General features: G+C 44.7%; 1 protein-coding gene across 1 annotated transcript in view; it reads right to left on the reverse strand.

Annotated features, from left to right (window-relative positions):
• Nucleotides 1-4,424: 4,424 nt before the first annotated feature.
• Nucleotides 4,425-21,415, reverse strand: part of FGD5 (FYVE, RhoGEF and PH domain containing 5) — a 118,318-nt gene continuing 101,327 nt past the window's right edge. The window contains exons 13-21 of the mRNA XM_036266686.1: nt 20,454-20,537; nt 18,345-18,424; nt 15,702-15,801; nt 15,189-15,326; nt 14,603-14,732; nt 13,689-13,819; nt 11,050-11,178; nt 6,210-6,364; nt 4,425-5,574 (exon numbers count right to left, since the gene is read on the reverse strand). Of these exons, the coding sequence (XP_036122579.1) occupies nt 5,538-5,574; nt 6,210-6,364; nt 11,050-11,178; nt 13,689-13,819; nt 14,603-14,732; nt 15,189-15,326; nt 15,702-15,801; nt 18,345-18,424; nt 20,454-20,537 (984 nt within the window). The 3' untranslated portion in view covers nt 4,425-5,537. The remainder of the gene's footprint in view (nt 5,575-6,209; nt 6,365-11,049; nt 11,179-13,688; nt 13,820-14,602; nt 14,733-15,188; nt 15,327-15,701; nt 15,802-18,344; nt 18,425-20,453; nt 20,538-21,415) is intronic.

The following is a 21,415-nucleotide window of genomic DNA, read 5'->3' on the forward strand; positions in this document are numbered from 1 at the left end:
CAAGGCTGTACTTGGGTTTTAAATACCCAGATCCCACCTACAGTTGAAGTAAATCTTGTGCATATAATTGCAGAAACATAGAACTGTATTTATTGTTACAATTAATCTATTGAAATACTGTTGGATTATATGCATGAATTGTATATAATAACATTTAATGATTTTGCCTGGATCCTAAAATGTAAAATTTAGGCTGACTCAACATCATGTTTGTTATGACTTTGTAGGAAAAGGTCCTACTGCTTGGTCTTCTGTAGTTAGAGATTTCTGGAAGTTTTAGGAACGAATTCGCATTGCAGGTGTCAGAAAATCACTAATAGTATCAGCTCATACACGTTCAAGGGAAGCACTACAATGAAATAGTTACAAATGTGGGCTTTGCCAGTTACAAACGTGTGGCCCTGGGTAAGTGACCTAATGTTCCTAATCTGTAAAATTGGAATAATAATAGAACTCACCTCAGCACGTCCTGAGGAGAATGAAATGAAGTAACAGGGTTAAAGTGCCTAAAACACTTCATGCAGATTATTTTTCTAGGAGTCTGTGAGAGATCAGTGCTGGTTGGATGCTGATTTAACAATTGTGCTTGATTAGGGGCTTAAAAGATCAATAACATCAAAGCAGCCTCCCCAAATACCACTTATAGCAATATTTAGCAAACATATATAGTAGGTGCCCAGATAATTGCCCTGTAAATTATTCTATCACTAGAATAATCCCTCAAACCCATGGCAAGGCACACAGCCCTTTCACGACGCTAATTCAAACCATAGTCTTCTTTCCAGAAGATGTGGTCCAGAAGGTGGCCACCATGGATGAATCCCCCTAGCAGCTATCCCACATCCACTGCCCAGCTGACTGGTCTGTGCCAGTCATGGTGGGCCCCTTCCTAGTGACTATGTCAGGAGAAGGCAGGCATAAGTGTGGTCCTGAAGCAGTGTGGAGGACCTGCTGGATGCCTCTAAGAAAAGGCTAGCTATAGGAAGCTAAGCTCTCCCTCCCTGGTGACTGTGAACAGACAAGCCTGTTAGCCCCAACATCAGTGGCAGTCACCAATCAGCCTTTTGGGAACCAGTCCTGGAATCAAGCTGACAATAGACAGGTTAGAGAAACCCAAAGAGCTTGGTTCTCAGGGATACTCACCAACACTGAACCTGCCCTGCTTTTGTACCTCCTCTTGTTGAGCTAGTTTTGTAACTGTTTAAATCAGCATGAGGTTGGTTTCCTTTTCTCTTGCTCTTGAAAATAGACAACTGACCATTACTGTATGGAAGCACAGAAGCTTACCTGATCACAAAAGCTGCAAATCACAGGTCGAATCAATCCACAGAATATTCCAGCATGTTGTTAGTTTGTGCTGTAGCAGAAACAACTCGGGCTCCAGTCTGGTCCTGCTACTCCTGGCCCAGGTGGCTTCAGTCTCCATTTAGGGCTTCAGTGTTCAGTGATGACATTTACATTGTCAATCAAATGAAAGCCTGAACTAGATGAAGAAAAGACTCTAACTATAGTCTGGCCAGTATGGGTCAGTTTTGAGCATCAACCCATGCACCGAGAGGTCACTGGTTCGAGAGTCAGGGTACATTCTGGGGTTGCAGGCTTGAGCCCCAGTAGGGGATGTGCAAGAAGCAGCCAATCCATGTTTCTTTCTCATTGATGTTTCTATCTACTTCTCTATTCCTCTCCCTTCCTTTCTCTCTAAAAATCAATAAAAACATTACCAAAAAAAAGACTCTGTTATCCTTTAGTGGCTGTAGTAGGGCTGTAAGGGCCCTGTTGTCAGGGTCCTCGACATTGGCTTGCATGGTGCATGCCCAAAGGTCAACCTGAAAATCAGCCCCTCACTCCACACCTGCACACAGGGCTAGGCTGCATCCAAGGGAGAAATAATGAGTGGTCAGTCTGTCAGCCTGACCAGAACAATTCAGAGCATATTTTGTTAATTCTCACCAAGGATATTTTCCCACTGGTTTATAGATAAAGTGGAAAGGAGGGGAGAGAAACATCAATGTGAGAGACACATCGATTGGCTGCCTTCTGCATGACCCCATTAGGGGCTGGGATTGAACCTACAACCCAGGTACATGCCCTTGACTAGGAATCAAACCTGCGACCCTTCGGTCCGTGGGCTGATGCTCTAGCCCCTGAACCAAACCAGCCAGGACCAGAGCATATTTTTGATGTGTAAAATAATTATTAGGACCCAGAAACTCAATCAATATCCTTGGACATGACTATGTTTCTAGAGTGCTTTGTAATAGTAATAATGAACAGAATGATTCCTACTTACAAGACTAATTCAGGCTGGAAAGACACATCCAGTCTGCAGGGAAGGTGTGAAGCCACCATAATTTAACTGCTGCCAGCTTTAAGTAAAATTTTATAAAATTTTTTAAAGTTTTATAAAATTTTACTGATTCTCAGCAGGCAGAGGCCAACCTTGTGTTTTCCTGAGCTCAGGGATAGGTCACTGAAAGCAAACAGAGGGAAGAAAGACCCAGTGAAGAAAGTAGTTCATGATACCCATGCCAGGCCTGGAGAGGAGGGGAGAGAAACATCAATGTGAGAGACACATTGATTGGCTGCCCTCTCCAGGCCTGGTTTCTCTTTCTTTTTTTTTTTTATCCTCACCCGAGGACACTTTTTCATTCTTTGTTCAGATAGAGCAGGAGGGAGAGAGAGAGAGAAACATCGATGTGAAAGGGACACATCGAGTGGCTGCCACCCGCACGACCAACCAGGGCCGGGGACAAACTGCAACCGAGGTACATGCCCTTAGCGGGAACCGAACCCGGGCCTCTCAGGACCGCAGGCCAACGCTCTAACCGCTGAGCCAAACTGGCCAGGGCCCTGGTTTCTCTTTCTTACCATTTCCTTTTTCTTTTTCAATCCTCAGCCAATGATATGTTTTTATTGATATTTTGAGAGAGAGAGGAAGGGAGAGGGAGAGAAGGAAACATCGATCAGTTGCCTGCCATACAACTCCCTGACCGGGGATCAAACCTACAACCTAGGAATCGAACCTGCAACCTTTTAGTGTATGGGATAATACTTCAACTAACCGAGCCACTTGGCCAGGGCTCTTTCTTGCCATTTTCATGGATAACAAGGAAGGTCTTTTTTGCATATTGTCTTCATTTTGTACTGTCACAGATCAGGGCCCATGACTACATTTTCACTTTGTATAACATTGCCATGCCACAAGTTTATGGTTTTCAGTTCACTTTTACAAGCATTCACTTTGCACTTGATCCCCTGAGTTCTCTGGGAAGCTAGAATAATCTCCAGGTGAGATGAAGACACTGAGGCTGAGAGCTTCTGAAATGAGTTACTTGCTCAGGGCCCCAGTTCTAATTTCTGAGGCACAGCTTGGCAGAATACTGCTTCCTCCCAACAAACAGCCTTTGCCGTAAGTACCCAGTGAAGGGGCTGCTCTGTGCCCAGGGAACGGGCAAAGCAGACACTGTGGGAGGCCTCAGGCAGCATTACTTCTTATGGTGTCAAAGCTGGCCATTTCTCCAGCCTCTGGTCCCAGTGGGAAGGAGTACCCTCAGGCCAGTTGGGTGGCTTCATGTGGGCAAGCTCCACAGGAAGCCAGGTGACATGGACATGTAAAATGGGCTGGAGGAAGAGAAGGATAGGGAAGGAACAAGAAGTAAAGTTGGCCAGAAGAAATTGGCTGAAATGAGTATACAAAGAACCATGGGAAGGACAGGTAAAAACAGGCATATCCTTGCTCAATCACACATGACTGGAGGACCTTGGTGGCCTCTGCAACTTCCTTCTACAAAACCCACTGAGTATATTTGATCTATCACCTGGGTGTTTTTATTAGGATAACTATTCACTGAGAAATAAAAGCCCTATTACCTCTGTTTTATAGAGTATCAGAAATAGGATATTATATGGTAAGAGAGGCCTTCAAGTGACTTCCAGACATAATTATACCTGGAGCTCAGAAACTGACAATGGGTTATGGCACACAGCAGGTTGGGGAAACTTCTGCTGCCTGGTCCTGAAGTCCTGGCTTTGTTTTTTAAAAACTCAGAGGGTCTAGAAGGCCCATGTGAATGTCTGATGATGAAAATGATTCCATTGGAATTAAGCCCTCAAAAATTAATAAAAAGACCCGTCTAATCACTTAGTTAGAATCATTAAATATTTAATGCAAACATTTTAAAAGAACTGCCAACTAGAAAAAAAAAATTCCCCTGAAAATATTTAATGTAAATAACTATTTGAGATGGTGCTTTTTACGAAAAGTTTGTCAGCAAATGCCTTTTTTTAGGGGACAGGCAGTAGGAGGATGGGGACAGGACATCACAAAATGATATGATTGCTTTTTATTTCAATGAGAATAACAAGGAATTCCACCCATTCCCCCCACCCCCCAATTTGCTTTATGTAAAAATACTTCCGGCATAATGAGCAGCAGTCATCAGCAGGAGGTGACTGAGCCCCAGGCACCTAGAGAGTATCTTCAAGCCACTACACTTCTGTGCTCCCTCCCTCACTGTGTCCAGAGCCATTGGGCAAGACCACAAATTCACCTGCTGATCGTTATCTTATTTTCTCTCTTTTTATCTCTCTCAAGGTTTCGGTAATACAGAAGGATTACCATGTCGAAATAAGAACAGGTTTTCATAAACATAACGCTGTTAGCTCATGTGGGGTAAAACTCAGGAAGGCACACAATAAATTAAAGCAGACCTTGTCTCTTTGGAGGGTTTGCAGTGACCTCCAGGGCAAGGGCTGAATCTGCCAGCAGCTGAGCTTCCAGCACTGGTGTAGTGATGAGGATGCCATGGGAAGGAGGGAGTCCCCCTCCTTTACTAAGTCACTGTGTCAGTATACAGGTCACGGGATCAAATGGAGGAGGAAATGCTCTCCTTCCTATCCAGTGCCATGCGCCATCCACGGTAAGGAGAACTCTTCCCTCCGAGGGTCGCCATAGCCAGGTCTGCAGTCCATTTTCCATACACCCTTGTTGCGAACTGGTGGCAAATTAGTCCACAGGACTCCATCTGCTATTTACTTAAGTAAATCACTCAGAAACATAAAACTGGAGGTTGTAGCTCAGTAAAACAATAAAGTGCTTTTGATGAGAGTAGCTGTTATTTACTGGTTGTTTGTTGTTTCACCTGAGGCACCGAAATCAATAATATGAAAGGTGACAATGTTTACCAGGAATAAAAGTTGAAAAAGCTTGTTTCTACTAAAAAGCCTGCATTTCTAAAATGTATTTTTCTATTGGTTTCCATGTCTTCATGTTATTGCATTTTAACTCACTGCTGGGTAAGGAAATAGTTTATGCTAGGGTGGGGCGGGGTGGCAAACATGAAGACTGAAAAGGAACTGTCCATAAATATCCATTAAGGGCTCCATTTATGATGAAAGCAAGGGGGTTCCAGCAGAAAAGGTCAGGCCCCCATGCTGAATCCAATGTGTGTACAGATGAGCAGAGACACGGACTGGCTTTTAGAAGGGTCCACATATCAACCTAAGGGTTTATTCTGAGTCCACATGCTTGATAACTGCTATAACACACTTGCATCTTCCATGGCCTCAATCCACCTGTAAAACAAAGGAGAGAAGACACTTGGTGTTGTGACTGTGCCTGTGACTCTGGTCACAGAACCTATAAGTGACTAGACTAGATTACTATTAGCCTAAGGTCAGGGACTACATCATATTCATATTTATTTGTTTCCCCAGTATTTAGCAAAGGGCCTAGAATGCAGTACAAAGGTTTGCTGAATCAGTGCATGCCTGTATGAATAAATCATAATAATCTTTAAACATTGCAGAATTAGCCCTGCCTGGTGTGGCTCAGTGGTTGGAGCATTGGTTAACACACTGAAGGGTCAAGGATTCGATTCCTGGTCAAGGGCACATACCTGGGTTGCAGTTTCGATTCCTGGCCCTGGTCAGGGCATGTGCAGGGGACAACCGATCTATGTGTCTCTCTCGCTTTGGTATTTCTCCATCTCCATCTCTCTCCCCCACTCCCTTCCACTCTCTCTAAAAATCAATGGAAAAAGTATCCCCCAAATTCACAGAACTAAGAATAGGCAGTTCTGCTGTTCTGCTGTGGCCCGAAGGGACTTGATGGGATAGGATGGCTGGAGAACAGAAACCAAAGCCCAAGGTAACAACTTGTTTCCTTCTGAGAAAGAGGCAAGGAGATACAGAACTAGTTATTTTGGTACCTCTGAGCTGAATTGGTATCCTCTGCTTTGAAGCTATAAAATAGGGTTTTCTTGTGATAAAGGTGAAAAACAGGTCCTACTTCGCTGCTGCCCTCCTCCTTTTCTGGGGCAATGGTGAACCCTAGCAGGGGCATACTCTCCATGGCCACTGTGTCCTACAGAGGACAGAAGGAAAAACTGATGTTAATCACGGCATTATACACAGTCAACAGCTTAGCAGTCACTGATACCTCCAATCTGAGGTGCATGATAAGCCCTTCTGTTGGGACATGCCTTGGACGTAGTGAAATAACCACACACTAACTCTTCACCCCCACTTCCTGCCAGGACCAGGCATAAGGAGGAAAAGAAACTTATCATTTTGTGACAGCCTATTAGTGTCCAGGCATTTTCACCTTCACATTATATTATATTATATTCACAGCAATCAGAAAATGTTACCCCCATTCTAAGGAGAAACTGAGACTCAGAGCTGGTAAATAACTTCCAAAGATCACACAGCACGTAAGGGGCAGAGCCAGAATTTGGACTCATGATCACCTTCTAACCCTACATTCTTTCCACTGATTCAACTGGTCAGTGACTCAGCTAGTTTTCTGGAGTTAGTTCTGATAACATATTCTGTGCTCACTGCCCCATGCCCTCATTCACAGGGCTTCAGTATGGAGCACTCGGGGTGTCTATGCTATAAAGATGCTAACAATGCAATGAGATGTACCCAGAGAATATAGATGGACCATAAAATCATAGTGCTTGGTGGAAAAAAAGGAGTTTTAACATATAAAGATATTTTTACATATACACATATTTAAGTAAAAATATATGTTCATAAACAATATAATTTTATAAAACCACATATAAACAAAGATATAATTAGTTAAGCACATTAGAATGGTTGTGGGAGGAGAAGAGAGGGGAGAAGACTTTATGTATAAACGGGAATCAATTTTCAAAGACTGCTAGATCAGAAAAATCATTTGAAAAAATTCAACATCCATTCATGATAAAAACTCACAGTAAACTAGCAGAAGGGAACGTCCTTAATTTAACAAAGCACATCTATAAAATACCTATAGCTAACATCAAACTTAATAGTGACATACTGAATATTTTTCCCCTAAGACTGAGAACAAGGCAAGAGGGTATTCACTCTTATCAGTGAAATTCAACACTGTTCAGGAAGTCCTAATCATTGCATAAAGGCAAGAAAAATAAAGAAACAACAAAGATCAGAAAGGAAGAAGTAAAACTATCTGTGCTTACAAAGACACGCTTGATTACAAAGCAACTAATAAAACTAATAATGAATTTAGTAAGGTCACAGGATAATCATTAAAAAATATATTTATATACAACTAGAAAATAAAATAAATTCTATTCAAAACTGCATCAAAAAATAAAATACTTAGGAATAAAGTTAACATAAATGCAAGAACACAAGTCTAAGTCCTCTATACAAATAACTACAGAACATTAAAAGAAAAATTAAAGAACTAAATAAATAAGGATTAATACCATGTTCATGAATTGAAAGATTCAATATTGTTAAGACGCCAATTCTCCTCAAATTGATCTATAGATTTACCAATCCCTGTCATAATCTCAGCAGACGTTTTTGTAGAAATTGACAAGTTTATATGGAAACACAAAAGACCTAGAATACCCGAAACAATCTTTTAAAAGACCAAAGTTGGAGGACTGACACAACCTGACTTTAAGGCTTACTAAAGTTATAGTAATTAAGACACTATGGTACTGGCATAAGGATTGGCAAATATATCAGGGAAACAGAATAAAGGGCCCAGAAGTAGACCAACACTTATTCAGTTATTTGATATGTATCAAAGACACCCAAATAATCTAATAGGGAAAGGAAAATCTTTTCAACCAATGGTGTTGGAACAACTGGATATCATTATGGAAAAAAAATGAACCTCGACCCCTATCTCACACCATACACAACAATTAAATTGAAACAGATCTAAATGTAAAAGCTAAAAGAGTAAAATTTTCAGAAGAAAATAAAGGGAATAACTGTGACTTTCAGTATACAAAGGTTTCTTAGGACACAGAAACAATAGCCATAAAGGAAAACACAAATAAATTAGATTTTGCTGCAGATATAGACTTCTGTTCACCAAAAGCTTCATTCATGCATTAAGAAAAAGAACAGGTAAGCCACAGACAGAGAGAATATTCACAAAGAATTCATCTGGCAAAAGACTGGTATCCAACACATATAAAGAACTCCTGTAACTCAATAACAGGAAGACAACCTACTTTAAAAATGGGCAACAGATCTAAACAGACACGTCTCAAAGCGAAATATATAAATGATCAATAAGCACATAAAAAATATTATCAGTCATTAGGAGAATCTAAATTAAAACCACATTGAGATACTACTATACATTCACCAGAATGCTAAAGTTGGACTGACAATACTGCCCTGGCTAAAGCTGGCCCTCAGACTGAAGGGTGTTGGGTTTGATTCCCAGTCAAGGGCATGTACCTGGGTTGCAGGTTCAATCTCCGGCCCCAGTTGGGGTGGTGTGGGAGGCAACCAATCGATGGTGAATGGATCAACAAACTGGTATATTCATAAAGTAGAAGACTACTCAGCCATAAAAAGAAATGACCTATTGCTATATGTGGCATGACTGAATCTTAAAAACATCATGCTGAGTGGAAGAAGTCATATGTGATTCTATTTATATGAAGATCTAACAGAGACAAAACTAATATATGGTGGAAAAAAATATAAACAGTGTGTTGCCTCTCAGACAGGTGATGAAGGGATTTATAGATATATGCATGATCAAAACCCATCAAATAGTATCCTATTTATGTACTTCATTATATGTAAATTGTACCTCAAAAGAAAAAATACACAAATATTGAACTCTTAGGGGGAAGTACACTTTGAAAAGCATTGAAAAGTAAGATGGAAGAGGGATGAATAAACAGATACTTGATCAAGAAAGTATAGTAAAGTGTTAATTGTACAATCTAGTTCATTGAAAATTCTTCCAACATTTCTTTAAGTTTGACATTTTTTATAATAATAAATAAATATAATAACTAAATAATAAAATGTTAGAGAAAAGAAAAAAGATTCCTTTATATTTCTGACAGTCACTTTCTTCCAAGACTATCCCTGAATAGCAAATTACATTAACTTTGGTCAGCTCAGGGTACATGATGTGTTCACAGTAGTGTAGACAGTGACCACTGGCTATCCACGTTATCAAACCTTTCTTCTTTGATGGAATTTAAAGCTGGTCCTATCACTAGAATATGCTTACTGAGGAATTATACAAGTTCCCCTCTCTGGAAGAAACTATTTTGGAAGCATACTTAAATTCATCTTTTAAAATCAACTTATGCTGTCACTTCCATGACAACTGTTGCTCAAAACCTAGAGACTTTGGGTTTTCCATTCTCAGATAGGACTCATCTTCTCTTTGGTGGTTATTTAATGATCACTAGCCTTTGTTCATCTAAGCCAGCATCTCTTCCCAATGTATGTCCTGTGCAACAACAGTTCTATGTGATGTTCCATGAAGAATGGCCTGTGGTCAGGCCAGCTTGGAAAATCTCCACATCTTAGAGATCCATGACATGGCTTTGTATATGAGAGATTCTGAGTACAACTGTGAGGAAGTCCCACTTCCTGCCTACCCAGGGTTCCCTCAGAACCCTGGTTCTAAAGAACCGTGTGGAGTCTGCTGGAATGCCTGCTCAAGAAGATGCCACCCTGGGCTGCAGAATGATAGTACATCACATTTCAGTTTGTCCTGGAAAGATCAAAATTCTCCCCAGCATAGATAGCCCCATCTGTGGATATGTGAGTGAAGGACCCCCTTGGGGAGGGGTCAACTCACACAGCACCCGAGACACTCAGGCCCACAGTGAGTCCCCTCTGTATGTCTGTGTGCCTGCTGGCCTCTGGAACCCGAGGACAGGGCCAACTGTAGTCGTCACAGTTGTGAGTCCTTGGTGAGGGAAGCTTTATGTCCGGAAGAAGGAAGCTGCTTTTGCTCACTCACCAGTAACTGCAGTCAGGGGAAAGGGCTGTGCACATCCTCATGGGATGGGCTGAAGCACCCACCCTCTGCAGCCGGGCAGAATGCATTTAAGTCCCATTTTCAAAGTGGATTTATTTACCCTGTGCAAGCAACTGATGGTCGGGCCTGGACATGGAAATCTTTCACATTATCCTACAGGTTCAGCCTGGGTCAGGACCAGACAGGCCCCTGCTATAGAAACACAGCCCATACCTCTTCATTCCAGAAGGAGGTTTGATTTCTAAGGCCCACTCTCCTATATTTTAGAAGATGTAAGTGTAAGATGCTCTAGAAAAATATAAACAAGTTTTACTTCATAGAAGAGTTACTATGAGGCAGTGCAGTTCCCTGATAGAAGCGCACAGACAAAAAGTGTGGTAGCTTCCTTCAACTTGTTGCATTTTGTCCCAAACAACTGGAGTGGAGAGCAGAAAGCAGCTTTATCTTATGAAGTTCTGGGTTCCGCCTGAAAGCTGGGCCTGTGACATTCAAATACTTTGCTGCATGCTGTACTGCTATAGTGCCTTATCCCCACACAGAAATGGCAAATTCCTTCGATTTGGGATGGACACACACTTGTGTGTCCACTGCAACGCTCAGCACATGGTGTTGCTCAATAAAGACTTGACTGACATGAAAATTGGAACCAGCATCCAGGCCTCACACTGCCCTGACGTGACAGGGTGTGGTGCACACCCCACATGAACATTCTGAGCTCGAGCTTAACCTTCAAGCCTTCACAGGAGAGAGGAGAAAACATGAATCACCACTACCTCACTGGCCATGTAGGTGTAGAGCACTTTGCCTTTTATGACAAACCAGAGCTTCTTCCAGTGCCTCTTGCCTTTCTTACATCGGCTGAGATAGCCACTGATGGCGGAGCCCTCTCCAGAGGCGGCCACCTGGCAGAAGGGAAGCAGAGTGGTCAGGTGGTGGTAGGCACAGTTCGGACAAAGCCAAAATGATATGCAAACAGTTGGCAGTGTTTATACTTTGAAATCTGAGACTTGGATGAGGTCTCAGGATTCATCTAACACCTCAAAGGCAGCACAATAATACCTTGGTTTGAGACAGGTTTATTGACAGGAACCAAGAGTCAAAAGCTGCCTTCAGGAGTGCTGTCCCCTAGTGGCATTCTAGATTCCTGGTCCTCCCCAAGCCCCAAATCCCCACATTATGAAACTGATACCTGGGGGAAGGGTTCTTTCTTCCTTCTAAAATTGGTCCTTACACTTTTCAGCTTAATGTCTTCTTGCATTTAAGGAAGGATCCTCTTTGTACTGTTTACCTAAAGGTTTTATCATCTCCTGCCTAATGAAATGTGCTAAGTTCTCTTCTTTTTATTAGTAGTCGTCTGTCGGACAGGCTTTATGTGGGGGTTAAGAACACATGCTTGGTTAAGTAAGACCAATCTAGGGTTCCAATCCAGGTGCTACCAGTTTATAGACGGGTAATGGTGTACAATTTAGTTCCTTCTAAGTTTCAGTTTCTTTACTAGTTAAATTGAAATTAAATGACACAAGACAGGTAACCTACGTAACAGGCACAGTGACTAAACCACAATAAGTGCTCCATAAACATTAATCTTACTATTAGAGCAAAGTGGCCAGGTTTAGTAATAATTTCATTTGACTTTCTCATTTTATAGATGGGGAAACTGTGGCTCAGGTGAATGAAGAGATCCACCGAAGGTCAAATCCCTATTTAATTGAAGAGAGGTAAGAACTTGAATCTCTCAGCAAATACTCCAGAGGTCAACAACTTCAGTGTAGGGAAAGGAAGCTATGACCAGCTCTGGCTATTTTGAGAAGCATAGGAAAGAAATCTGCCACAGGTCCAGGACTCTACACCAGACACTGGTTCTTTCCCCCTGCACTTGCTGTGCTGAAAAATCTCAGAGCAAGAAAGGCAGCATGGACAGAACATGTAAGCGGAAACCGATTCTGCAACCTCCCTTTCTCACAGATGCTTGGGAGGCAGCATTTTTGCAGACTTCCTTCCTCATGGGGAGCAGGTCATACTGGTGAGGTGGAGCTCCTGGGGAAGGGGAAAGGGAGGCGGGAGACTGGGACACATTTCTCCTGGGGCTACTGCAGATCCCACTGAGTGCAGTCTTTGCTGGATAACACAAAGGTTGTCACTTTGGGTAAAAATTCCCCAGGGGATGGCTGGGGCAGATCCATGTGGCAACAGGATCAGAACAGCCTGACACTAGAAGGGTAAGAGCAGTGGTTCTCAAACTCTGTCCCCAGGTAACACTCAGGTTCTACGAGCTTGGACTCAGGTAGAGCAGTACACTGAGAGTGCCAGGTGAGCTTTTCTTGATTTGTGGAAAGGGACTGGTTAAATAAATGATGGGACAATCATATGATGTAAAATGTGAGATTTGTATGCGTGAGCAAATGGGAAATAATATCTAGGAGAAATTAAGTGAAGATTCAGTATAATATGCTATCTTTCGGGTAAAAAAAGAGGATCTATAAATATACATCTTCATATGTAGATGTATTAAAATTTCTCGAAGGATCCATGAAAAACTTAATGGTGGTTACCCCTGGGATGGGTAGGACTGAAGGAGTTTGAAGAGGAAGAGAAACACACTTTTATCATATATTTTTGAAAATTTTTTTTACCATGTATGTGTTATTTCTAAGATTTTCAGCATGCAAAGGGAATTAAGTTAATGGAAAGAACTGTACCCATTAAAACATTTCATCCCCTAACAATTTTTTAAACCCTTGCCACCTGCTACTTGATAATGAATATTAATAAAAAAATTGGAAACAGCTGATCACACTTCTTTCAACAGCTTGTATATTCATGGGCACACATTTGCTTGTGATTGTGATTAGAATTTAGATAAGTCTGGTCCTATTTGCAGGATGGAATTGTGTTTAGCCAATTTTGAGGTTTCCCACAAAGAGTGCTGCAGCTTCCAGGGGGCTCGCCACCTGAGCCTGTTTGGGACCCCCAGGGTGAGAGGAGCTCAGAGGGCCTGCTGTGGGAGAGCGAAGCCAAGGCTGTAGCTGCTTTAGTAAGAAAAGCCCCAGTGGTCTGTTCAGTATCACTGAGTACTAGGTCTAGGCTATGGGGCAGGAGAGAGAGAAAGACGAGACAGGTTGAGAGAACGATGCAAAAGACATTTCCTAACACCACCACTTTGGGTCCTGCCCTCTGCCACCAAGCAGGCATCTTCTCAGTCATGCTCAGGAGATAGGCATATCCCTTGTTAGTAGTGAGTCAGTCCTTGTAAACAGGATTTGTAAAATGTCTCCCATTAGGGGTCCTCTTTGTCCCAAAGAGCCTAGTCAGGCTGGGGATGGGGGGAGGAGTGTCTGACACTGTTCACAGAAGAGGACCATGAACCATCCAAATCCCAAGATACCCATGCAGGCAGCCTCACCTGCCTTACCTCGGTCAGAGCTGAAGGGACTTTCTTCTGCTTCTTGAAGGTGGAGGGGTTGATGCTATGGAAGACGGATGAGAAGGTACTGCTCGAGAAGCGGGGGGAGGACAGAGGGAAGCTCATGCTCACTGGCCGCTCTGTAACCAAGACAAGTTATGGGGGAAGGGAGGTAAATGTCCACGTGGACAGGCACACCGTTCTTTGGAGCACCAATTCCTGTAAATCAGAGCTCCTGCTCCTTCTCAAGATGGGAACCAGCCTCACCATGGGGTTTAAGTGTGACCAGACAAATGCTCTGGGGGCACGGAGGGAAGGCTTTTCCTGGGTGCTGGCCATCCCTTCTTATCCAGGTCCCCAGGAGGCTTGGGGCTGGGCTGCCCTCGATGATGGCCTCAGTGGCCCAGAGAACTCTGGATACACTTGCTCTCCCTCCGGCACAACCCTGCTTGGGAAAGCCTATCCCCTCAGCAGTCTCTCTAGAGCCAGCTCAGCTTCATCAGGTGCCTTTCTCAGCGAGTCCTCAGCATTCTCTGACCCATAACTGTTATCCATCTCACAATCCTTATCCTAAAAAGGGCCCACAGAACACACGTCTACAAAACACTCTCGAAAAAAGAGGGCTGCTATGGCAAAGTAAACGTGAGCACCCCACTTCCTATTCTCATCACTGAGTGACACTGGCCCAATGCTTCCCAAATTTAGCCGTCCACAGAACTCTTCTTCTGGAAGCACCTATCAATTTTCCTTGGAACCAGTATTTGGGGAAATGGTGTCCAAGTGTGAGTTTAAACCCTCAGTTCCTCCTTGAGGGCTGCTTCTGTCTGAGCCTCCCAGGAAAGTGGTTTCAGGCACCAACCACAGAGACCAGGGAGAAGCCACATGGGCCTCCTGAAAAGAAGGTGAGGGTGGTCCCCAGGTACCTCTCATCAGGCCTGGGACGTCCCCGCTCCTCTTCTTTAGCTCCCCGTAGCAGCCATCGCAGACCTTGGCCATCCGGTCCTTGAGGTACTTCAGAGGGTACTTGTTTCTCGAACAGTTCCTGCACACGATCTGTAGTTGGGGATGCATGTTGGAGCAGTTCTCATCATCTCAGCACATGCTGAGGGCCAGCATCCTCTCCCCTCTGCCTACCCACCCCACCTCCTCCACCAGCTGTGCCAAGTCACCCTGCTTTTCCAGTGCAGCTGCAGAGTTTCTGTGCATGTGCTTATCTCTTTTTCTAATGAGCCCTTAACAACAACAGATACCTTTTTTTTTTTTTTTTTTTTTTTTACAAGGACAATAACCATGTATGCTACGATTTGCTTTTGGGACCATGGTGGTGTTGTGAGAGGGGCCTGGGATTTGGCACCACGGTTTGAGGATCTCAGTAAAATGGACATTAAGAGTCCCTGCCTTGCAGAGCATTGGTGTGAACATACCCCGCTCTGGGCTGGCAGCAGCAGTTGCCTGATTCCCCTGAATCCCCACCCCACGCACACACTCATCCCCAGCGGAGCTACTCACCTTGCCACAGGCGTGGCAGTGATGACGCCTCAGGGTGAGGGAGAAGTCGCAACCGCAGTTCATGCACATCATAACATGTGTGACAGGCACCAGAGTGGGGGGTCTCTCCCCCAGGCTGACCCCCAACCTCTCCCGTATCTAGAGCAATGGAATGGAGTCACGCAGTGTGGTCAGGAGACCGGCTGGATGAGTGCCCCCTTTCTTGTATGGGGTGTGTATATGTTGGGGGCAGGGGGGATAATAATTCTATAACCCCCCCTTCCCAACCATCCTGTGTCCTCCAGGAAGCTGATTTGGGTTAGAAACAGAGCCAATTGGAGGTGCTGTGCTCCAGGATGGAATTGCATAGTGACTGCCCTGAGCTGGTGGGAATATGGCAGGAGAGGTGGGAGGTAGAGGAGGAGGCAATGCCCTAATGCAAAGAGGTGCAAGTCTTCCTGGGTGTGAGGCTCCCCCAGGGAAACCCAGGGCTGTACGGCTGGTGTCAGGCAGGTCCCAGGGCCCCCCACTCACCTCCACACTGTGGTGGAAGGCAGCCAGAGCCTGGGCCTTATAGTCCTCAGGGAGGGCTCTACTCAGACAGCCATGCCACTCGTCCCGCTCTGCACAGGAGCTGTGGGCACAAGCTGGAGTTAGCGAGGGTGCGCAAGGGGACCAAGTCCAGGGCGGCCCCCTGCCCCTCCCACACGCCTGAGCCTCTCTGGGTCTGATTTCCCACCAGCAAGTACGGGCCACCTGCCAGACAGGCCTAGGCTTGCACCTCAGCACTTCCATCTGCTATTGGGGTGGCCAGTACATGCTGCTGTCCCCCAGGCCACGTCTTTACCTGCAACATGGGAGTGTTAACATTCTTCCTCTAACTCCCAGGGCTTTTGTAGGGATGAAATGACATTTGGGATATAGATGGACTTTGTCAATGGCAAAGCAAGGGGTGTTAGGGAGGCTCTGAGAGGCTCACGCTTTAGGAGAGATGGGGGTGCAGGGGGAGAGGGGCAGATAGAAGCTGGTGAAGGCCAAGGTCCCAGCCTCCCCAACTGCCTCCAGTTTCCCACATCACTTCCTAGACACTCACTCATCCAACAAGCTGACTTCCCACATCTCTATTCTATGCCTGGACGGTTACCTGGGAGGTAACAGCTACAATGGGCTGAGCTGCCGAATTCTCACAGGGCCCACTAGGTGTCGCTCTCATCCTACACTAAGTAGGCAGCCTCAGCCAGAAAAAGGACCAGTTTAGCCTGGGAGAGAGAAAGGGTAGTGGCCAGTTAGATGCCATGTCACTTTATAAAAGGAGATGTATGGGTCCCACTGTCCCTGGAAGCTTCAATGTGCAGTATCTGGGTCTGCCCTGGCCAGTTTGGCTCAGTGGTTAGAGTGTTGACCTGCAGACCAATGAAACCTGGGTTCGATTCTGGCCAAGGGCACATACCTCAGTTGCTGTTTGTCCCTGGCCCTGTCGGGGTCGCGCAGGAGGTAAAACCAGTCAATGTGTCTCTCTTGCATCGATGTTTCTCTCTCTCTCTCTCTCTCTCTCTCTCTCTCTCTCTCTCTCCCTCCCTCCCTCCCTCCCTCCCTCCCTCCCAATCTGTCTAAAGATAAATGGAAAAATGTCCTCGGGTGAGGTTTAAAAAAAAAAAAAAAAGAAGTATCTGTGTCTGCAGGAAGGTGACTGGCCTGTCAGTGACAGTGGCTCCTTGAGTCCACTGACCAAAGGGCAGTGCCCCTGCCTAAGAGAGATGGGCAGTCCCACCTGAAAGGCTGGGCTTGGTCTGTCACCACCCTCACCTGACAGCTGGGCAAACAGAAACCATACCCTGGATCTCCCCAGGTCTCTGATTTTATCTAGAGATGAGGGGAGAAAAGGCCATGGAACCCTATCCAGGCATCACCTCCTCCAGGGAGCCTCCCCTCACTCCTCCAGATGGGGTCACTCCTTGGACTTTCTACCCCTTAGGCAGTAAATAGCAGTAGAAAAGCACTCTGGGTCACACAGTCCTGTGTTTGAACCCTAGTTCTGCCTCACATGGGCTGTGTGGCCCCTCTCTAGGCTTCAACTCCTCAAGTATGGGAGGAGTTGCAAGGCCCACCTCACCTCCAAGTGTGGTGACAAGGGTCAGAGTAGGGGCCTGAGACCCAGCAGGTGTCCAATGCAGGTTACTCTTGTCATCACCACTATTCATTCTTACAGCAGCTATGTTCTGTATTGCAACCAGTTCACAACTCCTACCCAGAATGTGGGCTCCCCCAAACCTGAGCAAATCAAGCCTTAAATCATTTGTGCCCTCAGCACAGAACCTGGCACTGAGGTGTGGCTAATAAGGGCTTGATGACCAAATGCATCTATGAGACAGCATCTGCACATCCCATGTCACACCAGAGCCTCCAACTCACACAAAGGGCACTGCTACCAACCCTGGGTCACAAGCTACCCGAGAGGGAAGACATCCAAGACTTGGGAGCCCTGTTCCACCCCCCACCATGCCCAATGTGGCCCTGGCAGGAGCCACATCTCTTGGTTTCTGAGCTTGAGCTGGCCTTGCTCTAAAAGCAGGGGTGGGGGGTGAGGGGGGTGGGGGGGGCATAGGCAGGTGAGGACTGTGGAGTTCTTCCACTGCTTAAAGCCAGTGAGGAAGGACCCCTGGGCAGCCTGAGGGCCTGGAGAAAAAACAGAGTATTCTGAGAGAAAGGCCAAATCCCAAACCAGAGAAAGCTAGATGATGAATGCTCACTCATTTTTTTTCTCTCCAGACACGAAAGCCTGAAAGCAGATACTTTATGAAATAAGGTGCACAATGCATTATTTACTCACCTTAACTTTCATGTTGCTATACAGACCCAATAATCTGTAGAGTTTTACAACTGTGAGATATTGTTGTACTTTAAGACAAAGGGCTCTAGAAACCCCTGAAGTTCTATGTAATATTTTATGTGCATGCAGGATTTTTGTGGGGGTGGGGTGGAGAGAAGCCAGTTTTATCAGATTCTCAAAGTAGTCTGTGATCCAAAAATGGTTAAGAAACACTGAAAAGAAAAATTCCTTTGATCCAAAGGATACCACAATAAAACCAGACACATCCAACATGTTATTCCAAATTGTCCCATCTAAAACTCTGTCCCTTTATCTCCCAGGCCTTCCCTCCTTCCTCCTCCCCATACCTTGCAGACAGAGTCAGGCAGCACTCGGAAGTCTCAATCTTTAGAGCGTAGGGCACTTTCTCCATCACAGGGCGGCTGACCTGGAAACCGACAGAGGCACCCTCAGGGTGGGGGCATGAAGGGACAACTACAGACTAGATAGTTCCTCTAGTCCTGCCACTGCCCCTCGCTGAGCCTGAGTTTCCTCAGGTGCTCAGAGATACGGCAGATGCTGTGTGTGTGTGTGGTGGGAGCCTGGCTTTCAACTCCGACTCTGATTCCATGTTCCTTGGCCACTGCCCACCCCCAGGAAGGCGGCGGAGCTTCCCTCTCAGCCAGCCTCCTTTCTGCTGTACAAGTACCTGTTCAGTGACCACTCCCTCCCACTCCTTTGTCCAACAGGCTCCTCAGTGGAACCTTTGGTTCAAAAAGAGAACAAACCTACCTACTGAGAAAGGTGTCCCCCCCCCCCCCGCCCCCTTTCTCATGTAAAGAGCCTCCCGGAGCTAGAGAGGCCCCACAATGCCTCTTATAACTCTCCTCCTCATCTTCACCTCCCACTCCATTCTCCTACCTCAGTGTTCCCCTCTCTGGCTCCATTGCCAGAACTAACTTCCTAAAACCTCCTGCCTATTAAGCCCTCAAGAATCTCCATCAGCTCCCAGCCATCCTTGTATTCAGGATGAAGTTACACTGTGCCAGGCCACAAATGACCAGGCCCCCTTCCTTCCTGTCTCTCTGCCCTCACCCACGAGACTGTCCAGCTGGGCTGGCATCTCTCTTACATTTGTTTAAAAAATACCTCCCACTTGAACAGATATTTGCATCCCAAGTTTATAACATTATTATTTACCATAATCAAAAGGTGGAAACAACTCAAGTGTCCCTCCATGGGTGAATGGACAAACCAAATGTGATACAGATATGTACAATGGAATATTACTCAGACCCGGTCAGGGCATATGCTCAGGTTGCAGGCTCAATCCCCAGTGGGGATATGCAGGAGGCAACTGATCGATGTTTCTCTCTCTCCCTTCCTCTCTCTAAAAAAATCAATAATAAATATTTTAAAAAATTAAGACTAGAACTACCATATAATCCAGCTATTCCACTTCATTTTCTTTATCTGAAGAAAATGAAAACACTAATTTAAAAAATATATGCACTCCTATGTTCACTGAAGCATTATTTACAATCGTCAAGATATGGGAACAACCTAAGAGTCCACTGATAGATGAATGAATAAAGAAGATGTGGTACATATATACAAATGGAATATTACTCAGCCATTAAAAAAGAATGCAATCTTGCCATTTGTGACAATATGAATGGACCTTGAAGGTATAATGCTAATAAGTCAACAGGAGAAAAACAAATAATGTATGATTTCACTCTATGTGGGATCAAAAGACAAACAAACAAAACAACTCAGATACAGAGGAAAGACTGGTAGTTACCAAAGGGGTGGGGGGAGGGGACAAAAGAGTGAAGGGAGTCAACTGTATGGCGATGGATAGTAACTAGACTTTGGAAGGTGATCACTTGTAGTGTATACAGATGTTAAGTTATAATGTAAATATGAAACTTACATAATAAAAAATTTAATATATTAAAAAGTCATAACTAAAGGGGAGGGGAATTGGGGAGTTAATGTTTGATGGGTATGAAGTTTCAGTTTGGGAAGATGAGTGGTGGTAATGGTTACACAACACTATAGTGAATTGTCCATGCCACTGAATTGTATACTTAAAAATGGTTATAATGGTAAATTTTATGTATATTTTACCACAATTAAAAAAATGTACCAAATACCTACTTGTTTCCTCCCTCCAAGCATTGGCTTACACATTTCTCTCTTAAAACATCTTTCCCTATCTGTCCACATATTGTCTACTCTAAGGGGCTCAGGTCCCTTCCTCCAGGAAGCCCTCCCTCACCATTGCCCCTCCCTCCCCGACTCTGCTTCAGGCCTATCTATAGCATAATCCTGTTGTAACCCACCACATAACCCTGTTCCTTAGGGCGCCCTCTTTCCAGCTGGTCTGTGAGCTCCTAGAAGCAGGGATATTGTCTCTTCCTCACCTGAGGTCTCCCCTGCCTACCCCAGGGTGCCTAGCATTATGCATTTACCTTCATGCTGGCCACTGCCAACGTGTTCTTCAACCGGTACTTCCCATCCTTCTGGGGATATGTGTACAGGAGCATGTCGCTCATCTAGGGAGAAGAAAACCCCATCAGACGTGTCCTGGCCCTGGAAGGCTGTGCTGGGCTTCTGTCCTGAAGGATCACTGAGCACTGGGTGCACAGACATCCTGCATTCCCTCAGAGACAAGAGAGCAAAACCACCATGGCCTAAAATGTGAATCCCTTCTCCACAGTTCCACTCTTAGGTAAGTACTTAAGAGGAATACATGCAGATGCCCACAAAAAGTCAAGTACAGGGACATGCACAGAGGCATTATTCATAATAGCCAAATAGTGGAAACAGACCAACTATCAACATGTGAATGGATTAACAAACTGGGGCATCTATACTGTGGAATACTGTGGAATACCACACAGCAATCAAAAGGAACAAACTGACAATATACACAATGGCATGGATGAAGCTCAAAACATGCTGACTGAAAGAAGCCACACAGAGGAGAACACACTGCTAGTAAAACTAAACTGTAGTGACAGAAATCAGGCCAGTGTTTGCCTGGGGCAGGGATGGGGAAAGTGATTGCTAAGGGACACAGGGGAACTTTCTGAAGGGCTGAAAACGTTCTATATCTTGACCCAAGTGGTGGTTACATGATTATATAGATTTGTCAATATACACTAGCATATGTATTTAATATTGATGTATCTTACTCTATATAAATTAAGCCTCTATAAAGCATAGTTAAGGAAAGAAGGGTGGGAGGTCCTTGAGCAGAGGGAGCTGGTAGGTCCTGTACACTATTATACCTCCGGTGACATAGTAGGTGCTCAATTAATATCTGTTGAAGGAACAACTAAAACTCCCCAACCCTATGCAAGGCAGACAGGAAGACACATAATGAAAGTCACTTTACCTCCTTAGGGGAAAGTGTTTCTGTTTGGCTAAA

This window comes from Molossus molossus, unplaced genomic scaffold (assembly GCF_014108415.1).
Source record: "Molossus molossus isolate mMolMol1 unplaced genomic scaffold, mMolMol1.p scaffold_m16_p_18, whole genome shotgun sequence".
Taxonomy (NCBI): Eukaryota; Metazoa; Chordata; class Mammalia; order Chiroptera; family Molossidae; genus Molossus; species Molossus molossus.